At 49.3% G+C, this 11,575-nt stretch overlaps 1 protein-coding gene across 2 annotated transcripts in view; it reads right to left on the minus strand.

Annotated features, from left to right (window-relative positions):
• nlrx1 (NLR family member X1) overlaps window positions 1-2,213 on the minus strand; it is a 51,892-nt gene extending 49,679 nt beyond the window's left edge. For both annotated transcript variants that reach the window (XM_049725696.2, XM_049725695.2), the window contains exons 1-3: window positions 2,057-2,213; window positions 1,636-1,696; window positions 593-705 (exon numbers count right to left, since the gene is read on the minus strand). In XM_049725696.2, the coding sequence (XP_049581653.1) occupies window positions 593-705; window positions 1,636-1,652 (130 nt within the window). In that variant the 5' untranslated portion in view covers window positions 1,653-1,696; window positions 2,057-2,213. The remainder of the gene's footprint in view (window positions 1-592; window positions 706-1,635; window positions 1,697-2,056) is intronic.
• Window positions 2,214-11,575: the final 9,362 nt, after the last annotated feature.

The following is an 11,575-nucleotide window of genomic DNA, read 5'->3' on the forward strand; positions in this document are numbered from 1 at the left end:
TTCGTGGCTGACCTATGATTGTCGGGAGGGGATATTCGGGGATAAATTTGGGCTGATTGTCCTGGTGTGTGAACCCAGCTCAAGGTATTTGAACAGAGAGGCCATTGCTTTATTTGTGCTGGTTTTGTTGTGTTTTAAAAAGGACTTTGTATGCAATCCAGATGTAAACAACTGGAAATAAATGATCAAATGTTTCCCTCTTAGGGCGGCTCAGTGGGGCACTGGTTAGCACGTCCACCTCACAGTTAGGAGGGTGCGGGTTTGATTCCACCTCCGACCCTCCCTGTGTGGAGTTTGCATGTTCTCCCCGTGCCCGCATGGGTTTTCTCCGGGCAAATTGCCCCTGGCCACCGGTTCAGGGTGTCCCCCGCCTACTGCCCGATGACCGCTGGGATAGGCTCTAGCACGCCCGCGACCCCCGTGGGGACAAAGCGGTACAGAAAATGAATGGATGGATGGATGTTTCCCTCTTGTCTCATACGTATATTTTTTTTCCCAAACATTTTCAGTGTAAAACCAAAGAAAAGGATTTTGCTTGCAAATACTTTTGATGCTGAAAAAAGACAGATTTTTATTCAAATGAATTGTTCACCTGATTCTACTGCAGTGGAGGATACTTTCCTGCAATAAAATCCAGCACCAGGATAAAGACAAACATCCACTCTCCTCTTCCACTTCCAAAACATGAAAAGGTGATTCCATTGTCTGAGAGAAACACAGCCGTATTATTCCGGTCAGTTCAGCAGAAAATCATTGTTCATCAATTTTATAGGATATGCCACTCCCATAACCAGAATGGTCAATTTCATCACTCAACACATCATGTTATTGACGGTATTATTCAGAATGATTATGCTTCACATCAGGCACGAGGACAGATAGACACCAAGAAGTGTTCTACCACTAGCCCTTTTGCAGTGCACAAAAGCCCCTGCCATTTGAATGCGTGTAGACTTTTATATGCACAGAAGCTTCCCCTCACCTCCTTGGTAAATAGATTTATTGACTGTCTTCATTGTGTTAACAGAAATTATGACTGTTTTTCTTGAGTGATTCATTTAAATTGAGGGTATCTTTTTTTTTTTTTTGGGAGGGGGAGGGACACCTGCCCCCAAAATGTCTGTGCAATGCCTGCTTCAAATAATGTTTTAACAGCAGAAAACAGATGCCAAAGTTCTGGTTGCATGTTGAAACTGGTATAATAACATACCCCAGGCATTGACTGTTGGATTTAAGACACCATGCAAAATGATCACGCTTCATTTGAAGTGCACTTCATTTAACTCCCATGTAAACCAAACCAGTTCATTAACACACACACTTAAATATCACCTTCAAGACAGCTGTCAGCTGTCATCGTTTGCAGTTCGAGTAATGTCAGACAGGTCTGTACACTTAGATGTAATTCTGGTTTGGACTTGTGCATGATCCCCAGACGGAAGGTTCTCATGTAAATGCGCCCCTGCAATGTTAGTTTTATACGTATCTGAAATTTAGCACCTAATCCAGGAGTTTTCTCACTTGCCACAATCCGTCTTGACAGTGTTTCGTATGTCAGTGAAGAGGAATTCAAACAACGATTAGCAAAAATAAGTAACACGTCACTTGAGAGATTTCTACATGAGTAAAACTTACCGCTGTATTGAGGTCATCCTTCTAGTCGACAATGCCAGCGGAAATTGCACGAGGGTTTTAGCTGTATGGAAATCAATGCAAGGTAGAGTAAAGTTAACGAAATGAATACATATTTGATCCCGAATATATGTATTGTACAGTGGTTCCAAAAACACAATTAATCCTTACGTCCGCTGTTGAGCAGCAGTCGATTGCCCCGTTATACGGAGTTATTTATTGACACCTCCCGCGCCCAATAAACTCTGGACCCGCAGTTGCATTAAGGTCACTTACATGTTTGTGAATGACCTTTCTTATTAACTGTGTTTACCGTTGACATTGTAAACTGGTATACTGTGTACACGAAGCAGGGTAAAATGAAGAGACAGCTCGTACATTATAAACGCCAATGTCTTTTGTACTGTCTACAGCAAGCACTTACCAGTAGCCGTCGTTAAATGTCATTCGTTAAATGGTTTTCCTCCATCTCAAATCTCTTGCCTGAGTCGACTGAGCTCCTAAAATTGTGTGGTGAAGTGTCGTTCGCTTCTCTAGAAGGAAGCGCTTTCACTCCGCGTCCGCAACAGCTGCTTCAAAATAAAACTGACCGTACAGGACTGTCTCAGAAAATTAGAATATTGTGATAAAGTTCTTTATTTTCTGTAATACAATTTAAAAAACAAAAATGTCATACATTCTGGAGTCATTGCAAATCAACTGAAATATTGCAAGCTTTTTATTATTTTAATATTGCTGAATATGGCATACAGCTTAAGAAAACTCAAATATCCTATCTCAAAATATTAGAATATTTCCTCAGACCAAGTAAAAAAAAAGATTTATAACAGCAAAACAAAATCAAACATTTGAAAATATTCATTAATGCACTCAGAACTTGGTTGGGAATCCTTTTGCACGGATTACTGCAACCAATGCATGGTGGCATGGAGGAAATCAGCCTGTGGCATTGCTGAGGTGTTATGGATGCCCAGAATGCTTCAATAGCGGACTTTAGCTCATTTGCATTGTTGGGTCTAGTGTCTTTCAGCTTCTTCTTCACAATACCCCACAAATTCTCTATGGGGTTCAGGTCAGGGGAATTGGCAGCCCAATCGAGGACAGTAATGCCATGGTCAGTACACCATTTACTGGTGGTTTTGGCACTGTGGACAGGTGCCAGATCATGCTGGAAAATGAAATCATCATCTCCATAGAGCTTTTCAGCAGACGGAAGCATGTAGTGCTCTAAAATCTGCATTTACTCTGGACTTGATGAAACACAGTGGACCAACACCAGCAGCTGACATGGCTCCCCAAACCATCGCTGACTGTGGGAACTTCACACTGGATTTTGTCAAGTGGCATGGTGGTACAAGATGGTTTAAAATTGGGTATCGAATTTGGCCCAGGCACAGTGGCTATCCCAAAACATATAGTAGTTCCAAAATTTCACCAGGAGATGGTGTTAAAGCTTGACATAGGGGTGACCTGATGGAAACTAACAAATCTAATAAATTAAATTGTTAGCAATTGGGAGGACACGACCTGTTCTAACACGTAGCAATGCACAATTTTGGAATATGAATTTGCTATGCCATAATTTTAAGATGTAACAGCTTGAGCAATATCAATATATATGTTTAAGTTAGAAGAACCCATTATTATGGTTAAGTATGATTATGTGTTAAGATTGATCTTTACTAGACAAGATATATCTTATTAATGTTGCAATGTTTTGTCCAACCTGTATTTAACATTGGTGTTCCATCCATACCTGAATGTATTAAGTTGAGAGGAGACATCAAGAGCCAATAGTGAAAGAACGAGCAAAACAGGAAACAGGTGCATCCGGTGGCGAAGTACAGTCATGCGCAGTGGTTGCTGCTTTAAGCAATGTTGCTAAGACAACCAGTGGTTTCCGGCTGGCCTGGACAGGGATCAGCTAAGGAACATTCTCGAAGCTTCCAGAAACTTCCAGAAAGGCCACCTCACGTGCCGGTGAGGTAATTCCGATGAGGTAATGCCAGAAGCCTTTAAATATATTGTCCTGACACAGAGCGGCGCGCTTCTTCCTAGTCAGGGCGATGGCCGTGACGCTGCCCGGAGTAAAAGAACGCTGTTTAGACGAAGATGGATTTTTCACACTGGATTTCAAGCAACTTGGATTTTGCTCCTCTCCAGCCTTTCTCCAGACTCTGGCGCCTTGACTTCCAAATGAAATACAAAACTTGCTTTTGTCTGAAAAGAGGACTCTGGACCACTTTGTTGTCCAGTGCTTCTTTTCCATAGCCCAAGTCAGACGCTTCTTCTGTTGTGTTGAGTTCAGAAGTGGCTTGACCATGGGAATAAGGCTATTGTAGCTCATTTGCTGGACACGTCTGTGAACAGTGGCTTTTGATACCTGGACTCCAGCTTCAGTCCACTGTCTTTGAAGCTCCCCCCAAAGCGACTATTCTTCACAATGCCGTTAAGGCTGTGGTCATCTCTCTTGGTTGTGCACCGTTACCTGCCACATTTCCCCCTTCCAACAGACTTTTTGTGGATGTCCTTTGAAACTGCACTCTGTGAACAGCTTGCTCTTTGAGAAATTTCTTTTTGTGTCTTACCCTCCTGATGGAGAGTGTCAATGATGGTCCTCTTGTCATGCTGTCATGTGTCGTCCTGCTCACTTCCTGTTTTATTGTGTAATTTTCCTCTCGTTCCAGTCGGTGTGTCCTTCCCCTGTTCGTCCGGTCACGTGACTCTCTGATTCCAAGTGTGTGCACCTGCGCCAATGACCAACTGTCTTCACCTGTGTTCCCCTTCTACTGTGTCCATAAAACCCGCGCCTTTCCCCGTGTCCAGTGCCAGTGCGTCTTGCCTTGCTAAGAACACTAGCGATCACGAAACCCTCGAGTTCTACGTAGAAGCCTTGTTTGAACGACTTTGATCACCTATGTTAACTTGGTTACATAGTTATCTTCGTTATAGTATTTCCCTCGGTTCGAGGCGCTTTGATTTCCCCTTTTTCTCCCTAGGTTCGAGGCGCCTTAGTTTCCCCCTTTTTTCCCTCATATTGAGGCGCTTTTTGTTACTACTGCCATTGGAGAAAATAAACACATCTTTGGACTTTGTAAACTCTGCATTCAAGTCCTCTCCCTGCTCCGCGCCTGACATTACTCACTGGCTAGACATGGACTCGGCAGAGACAGAGCAGTTGGTCGCCCAAGTACGCTCCCAGACGTCGCAGCTGGGCCAACAACAGAAGCAGGTAGACGCTCTGAGTGTTGGTGTCCAAGAACTGGTGAAGAACCAGGAAGGCTTCAGAGAGGCGATGGCCGCCCAGGTGGATTCACTGAGTCGTCAAATGCAAGACGTCCTCACGCTGCTGACCACGGGACGAGCTGCGACGCACTGTTCCCCAGCGGCGCCCCCTGTGGACCACCCGGCGCCCGCTCCTATGGCGAGGGGGGTCAGACTGGCTTTCCCGGAACGATATGCAGGTGAACCCAGGCTGAGCCGAGCCTTTATAACCGATTGTGAGATGCAGTTCGAGTGAGCTCCAGGCGACTTCCCAACGGAACGCTCCCGGGTGGCATACATGATATCCTATCTGACGGGAAGAGCCCGGGCGTGGGCGACGGCAGAATGGGCCAGGAATTCCGCTACCTGTCACTCAATCCCCGGATTCATCGAGGCCCTGCGCATGGTGTTCGATCCAGTTCCCACGGACCGAGAGAAGGCACGGGAGCTGTGCCATATCACCCAGGGTTGAGAGACGGTCAGCGACTACGCGATCCGCTTCTGCACTCTGGCCGCGGACAGCGGATGGAACTCGACGACCCAGTACGATGCTTTTCTCCGGGGTCTTTCAGGGACCATCCAGGAACAACTCATTCCCCTCGATCTTCCTGCTGAACTCGACGCTCTCATCGCGTTGGCCATCCGAACAGACAACCGACTACAGGAATGGAAGAAGCAGCGCACAAGCCGGGGCGCGATCCCGCGTCAGTGGGCGGGCTGTCATCCCACGAGACGCACCACCAAAGATCGACCCCGGCATTGCCACTGGCTGGGACGGAACCCATGCAGCTCGGCAGGGCCAAATTGAGCGAAGAGGAAAGACAGCGTCGACGCCAGGAGGGCAGATGCTACTACTGCGGTGTGCTTGGACATAACCGCCTCTCCTGCCCGGAGAGGAAGGAGCTGAGGGTAAGCACCTTCTCCGTGGTTCGGCAGAAGAATCGGGTTCTACTCGTTGGGACGCTAACCTGCCAAGGCAAGGTAATCAAGCTAGGAGTGTTGATTGACTCTGGAGCCGATGAGAATCTGATTGACTGGGCTTTCGCTCGCAGCTTAGGTGTAAAGACCGAATTATTGAACACGACCATAAAGGCTTAAGGCACTTAATGGACAAGCCCTTTTCGACGTATCCTATATAACCGAACCCCTCTCACTGTCTTTTGGGAGTCATCATGAACTAGTAAGACTGCATGTAGTCACCTCCCCCCTGAATCCGCTTATCCTCGGTTATCCGTGGCTAAAACATCACAACCCTGCCATGAACTGGGGTCAGGGGAGATAAAGGGGTGGGCATCCCAGTGCCAAGAATCGTGTATCAAACCGAACCCTTCGATCGATTCTACACGCACTTCTCTCTCTGACTCTGCGTCTCCTGAACCAGAGTTCAAAGCTCCGGATCTAAACCAAGTGCCCGTATGCTATCATCAATTCGCGGAGGTATTTAGCAAAGCCAAGGCGAGCTCCTTACCACCCCACCGTCCTTACGACTGCGCCATAGAACTATTGCCCGGTGCTACGATACCGAAGGGGAGACTTTATTCCCTTTCGGGCCCCGAAAACCAGGCCTTAAATGACTATATTGATGCGTCACTTAAAGCGGGTCTGATCAGGCCGTCATCATCGCCTGCAGGGGCCGGTTTTTTCTTTGTGGGTAAGAAAGACGGTACCCTGCGCCCCTGCATAGATTACAGTCCCCTCAACCAGATCACTATTAAAAATCGGTATCCCCTCCCACTCATGTTGGCCGTGTTTGATCAGTTGCAGCAGGCTCGGGTATTCACCAAGTTAGGTTTGCGTAACGCGTATCACCTCGTGCGCATTCGGGAAGGTGATGAGTGGAAGACGGGCTTCAACACCCCCAGGGGACACTTTGAATACCGGGTAATGCCGTTCGGCCTCACCAATGCCCTCGCGGTCTTCCAGGCCATGATCAATGATGTTCTGAGTGATTTCTTAGACCACTTTGTTTTCGTTTACTTGCATGATATCTTAATTTACTCACCAGATTTGAAGACCCATGAGAGTCATGTTAAGTCGGTCCTGCAACGGCTCCTGGACCATCAACTTTATGTAAAGGCCGAAAAGAGCGAGTTCCACGCCGAGACGATATCATTCCTGGGCTTCATCATAGCCCCAGGGAAGGTCCAGATGGACCCGGCTAAAGTAAGCGGTGACCCAATGGCCGGTACCGGATAGCCGCAAAAGAGTGCAGCAATTTCTAGGATTTGCTAACTTTTATAGACGGTTCATACGAGGCTTCAGCGCCACCGCGGCTCCCCTGCACGCTCTCACTTCCCCGACAGTTCCGTTTCGCTGGACGGCGGAGGCTGAAGCCGCCTTCCAGGAGCTGAAGAGGCGGTTCACCACCGCTCCGATCCGCACCTTGCCCGACCTGTCTCTTCAGTTTGTGGTGGAGGTTGATGCCTCCAGTCAGGGAATCGGCGCCATCCTGTCTCAGAGATCCCAGGCCGACAACAAGCTCCATCCATGCACCTTTTTGTTCCAACGGCTGACCCCCGCGGAGCAGAACTATGACGTCGGAGATCGAGAATTGTTGGCGGTCAAACAAGCTCTTGAAGAATGGAGACACTGGCTGGAGGGAGCCCAACATCCCTTTCTGGTTTGGACCGATCACAAGAACCTGCAATATATCAAGGATGCCAAACGATTGAACTCCCGCCAGGCTCGTTGGTCCCTGTTCTTTAACCGTTTCCATTTCACTTTGTCTTATAGACCGGGGGCCAAGAACATCAAACCAGATGCGCTGTCACGCATCTACAGCCCAGACCCGGTGTCCACAGAGCCAGAGCCCATTCTCCCCCCTCACTGCGTGGTGGGAGCCGTAACCTGGCCCATAGAGGACTTGGTGAAGCAGGCAAACCACGATGATCCACCCCCTAGGGGAAGTCCCGAGAATAGACTGTTTGTTCCGCCCGAGCTACGATCCCAAGTGATCCACTGGGCGCACACTTCCCGGCTCGCATGTCACCCGGGCGTGCGCAGAACCCTGTACGTCATCCAACAAAGATTCTGGTGGCCCTCCATGGGGGCGGACGTTAGGGAGTATGTTGCAGCCTGTTCCATCTGTGCGCGAAGTAAGAACACTCCCGGCAGCCGTGTGGGGTTGCTGCAATCCCTCTCGACCATGGGCCGACATCTCTGTGGATTTTGTCACGGGACTGCCGGTATTTGGCGGTAAGACGACGATACTCACCGTTGTGGATAGATTCTCCAAGATGGCCCACTTCATTGCCCTGCCCAAATTACCTTCGGCTAAACGTACGGCAGTAGTCCTCATGGACCACGTCTTCAGGATTCATGGATTTCCTCGGGACGTCGTGTCAGATAGGGGCCCCCAGTTCGTGTCCCGCTTTTGGAAAGCATTCTGCAAGCTTATAGGGGCCACCATGAGCCTCACTTCGGGCTACCACCCGGAGGCGAACGGCCAAGCAGAGCGAATGAACCAGCAGCTGGAAACGGGCCTCCGCTGCTTGGTAACCCAGAACACCTCGTCGTGGAGTCAAAATCTGACCTGGGTAGAATACACCCATAACTCCCTTCCCACCACGGCTACCGGGATGTCCCCCTTCATGTGCGTATTTGGATACCAGCCCCCGCTCTTCCCCGACAGAGAGCCAGAGGTGTCAGTTACCTCGGCGTGCGCCGTGGTGAGACACTGTCGGCGCATCTGGGCGGCGGCAAGGGCCACGCTGGTCCGCCAGGGCGACAGGGTGAAGAGGATGGCTGACCGGAGACGACGTCCAGCGCCCGTCTACCAGCCAGGCCAGCGGGTCTGGCTGTCCGCCCGGGACCTTCCACTCCAGGTGGGCTCCAGGAAGCTGGACCCCATTTTGTGGGGCCGTTCCCGATCTCCAAGGTCGTCGGTCCGGCGGCTGTGCGACTCCGTCTGCCTCGGTCCCTTGCGGTGCATCCCACCTTCCATGTCGGGAAGGTCAAGCCGGTTAGGGAGAGTGGGATGGTGCCGGCTCCCGCGGTGGGCCTGCCTACACGGTTAAGAAGTTGCTAGACGTGCGCCGGAAGGGCCGGGGCTGGCAGTTCCTGGTGGACTGGGAGGGTTACGGGCCAGAGGAGCGGCAATGGGTGCCGCGTAGCTATATCCTGGATCCCGGGCTACTAGATGACTTTTACGCGGCTCACCCCGATGCTCCGGGTCCGTCTGGGATCCGGCCCTAGAGGGGGGGGGGGGGGGGGTTATGTCATGCTGTCATGTGTCGTCCTGGTCACTTCCTGTTTTAATGTGTAATTTTCCTCGTTGCGCAGTCGGTGTGTCCTTCCCCTGTGCGTCCGGTCACGTGACTCCCTGATTCCAAATGTGTGCACCTGCGCCAATGACCGTCTTCACCTGTGTTCCCCTCCTTCTGTGTCCATATAACCCTCGCCTTTCCCCGTGTCCAGTGCCAGTGCGTCTTGCCTAGCTAAGAACACTAGCGATCACGAAACCCTCGAGTTCCACGTAGAAGCCTTGTTTGAATGACTTTGATCACCTATGTTAACTTGGTTACATAGTTATCTTTGTTATAGTATTTCCCTCGGTTCGAGGCGCTTTGATTTCCCCTTTTTCTCCCTCGGTTTGAGGCGCCTTAGTTTCCCCCTTTTTTCCCTCATATTGAGGCGCTTTTTGTTACTACTGCCATTGGAGAAAATAAACACATCTTTGGACTTTGGAAACTCTGCATTCGAGTCCTCTCCCTGTTCCGCGCCTGACACCTCTGGACAGCAGTCAGATCAGCAGTCTTCCCCATACTTGTGATTTAGTTTACTGAACCAAGCTGAGTGTTTTTCAAGACTCAGGAAACCCTTGCAGGTGTTGTGAGTTAATTAGACCATTCAAGTGATTAGTTGAATACCCTACTAGTATACTTTTTCATGATATTCTAATATTTTGAGATAGGATATTTGAGTTTTCTTAAGCTGTATGCCATAATCAGCAATATTAAAATAATAAAAGGCTTGCAATATTTCAGTTGATTTGTAATGAATTCAGAATGTATGCCGTTTTTGTTTTTTTAATTGCATTACAGAAAATAAAGAACTTTATCACAATATTCTAATTTTCTGAGACAGTCCTGTATAATCCTCTTCCGTAGTACGTAGAGTCATAAATTATATTCTTATTGTCCAACGTTCACAACGCGTTGGGGCAGACACGCAGTCTCTCTCTCTCTCACACACACACACACACACACACACACACACACACACACACACACACACACACACACACACACACACACACACACACGTGCGCTTACTCACACACACACACACACACACGCAAGCACACATAGGGAATACTACTGACTTCAGAAACTTGAATAATACATAAATCTCTCACCCACCTGGAGAGAAAGGACTCATATGTGAGGTTGCTGTTTGTGGACTTCAGCTCTGCCTTCAACACCATTGTGCCGCAGCGACTCATCTGCAAACTCGACGAGCTGGGCCTCAGTACCTCCCTCTGCAACTGGATACTGGACTTCCTCTGTCAGAGGCCTCAGGTGGTGCGTGTTGGCGACAAAATCTCCGCCAGCATCACGCTGAGCACGGGGGCCCCCCAGGGCTGCGTGCTCAGTCCATTGCTCTTCACCCTGCTGACGCATGACTGCACTGCGACCTACAGCGACAACCGCATAGTGAAGTTTGCTGACGACACGACTCTGGTGGGTCTCATCACGAAGGGCGACGAGACTCGGTACAGGTCGGAAGTTGACCTTCTGACCACGTGGTGCAGGGACAACAACCTCCTGCTGAACGTCAATAAGACCAAGGAAATCATTGTTGACTTCCGGAAGGGTCACACAACACACCTGCCGCTGATCATCGACGGTGCTGTGGTGGAGAGGGTGAGCTGCACCAAGTTCCTGGGGGTGCACATCAGTGAGGACCTCTCCTGGTCCGCAAACACCGCGTCACTGGCAAAGAAAGCTCAGCGCCGCCTGTACTTCCTGCGGAGGCTCAGGCGTGCATGTGCTCCTCAGGCAGTCCTGTCTACATTCTACCGTGGCACCATTGAGAGCGTCCTCACCAGTTGCATCGCAGTCTGGGGTGGTAACTGCACTGAAGAGAACTTGAAGGCCCTGCAGCGCATAGTGAATACGGCTGGTAAGATTATTGGTGCTTCGCTCTCCTCCCTGAAAGACATTTACACCTCCCATCTCGCCCGCAAGGCAACCTCGATTGCCAGAGATGTGAGTCACCCGGCTCACTCTTTGTTTGACCTTCTGCCCTCTGGGAAGAGGTACAGGAGCCTGCGCTCCCGCACCACCAGACTCGCCAACAGCTTCTTTCTCCAGGCTGTTAGGGCCCTGAACTCGCTACCTCCTTCGGCGTAGCGTGCGGCACTGTTGCGCTATTTTCGGGAATGTCTGCTGTACGCGCACTTGCTCCTTTTTTTTCTGCTCCTCTTATTTATTTATATATTGTTGTGTTATTTATTCATTATTTATTCAGCACGCTTTTGTTATACTTGTTTACTTGTTTGTCTGTTGTGAGCCATGTCTTGTCACCGTGGGATGGGGGGAACGAAATTTCGGTTTCTTTGTGTGTCTTTGGCATGTGGAGAAATTGACAATAAAGCTGACTTTGACTTTGACTTTGAATACCTACATGTTGTGTCAAGTCAAGTTTATTTATATAGCCCTAAATCACAGTCAAGTCT

The sequence above is a fragment of the Syngnathus scovelli genome, chromosome 7 (genome assembly GCF_024217435.2).
Source record: "Syngnathus scovelli strain Florida chromosome 7, RoL_Ssco_1.2, whole genome shotgun sequence".
NCBI classification, from domain to species: domain Eukaryota; kingdom Metazoa; phylum Chordata; class Actinopteri; order Syngnathiformes; family Syngnathidae; genus Syngnathus; species Syngnathus scovelli.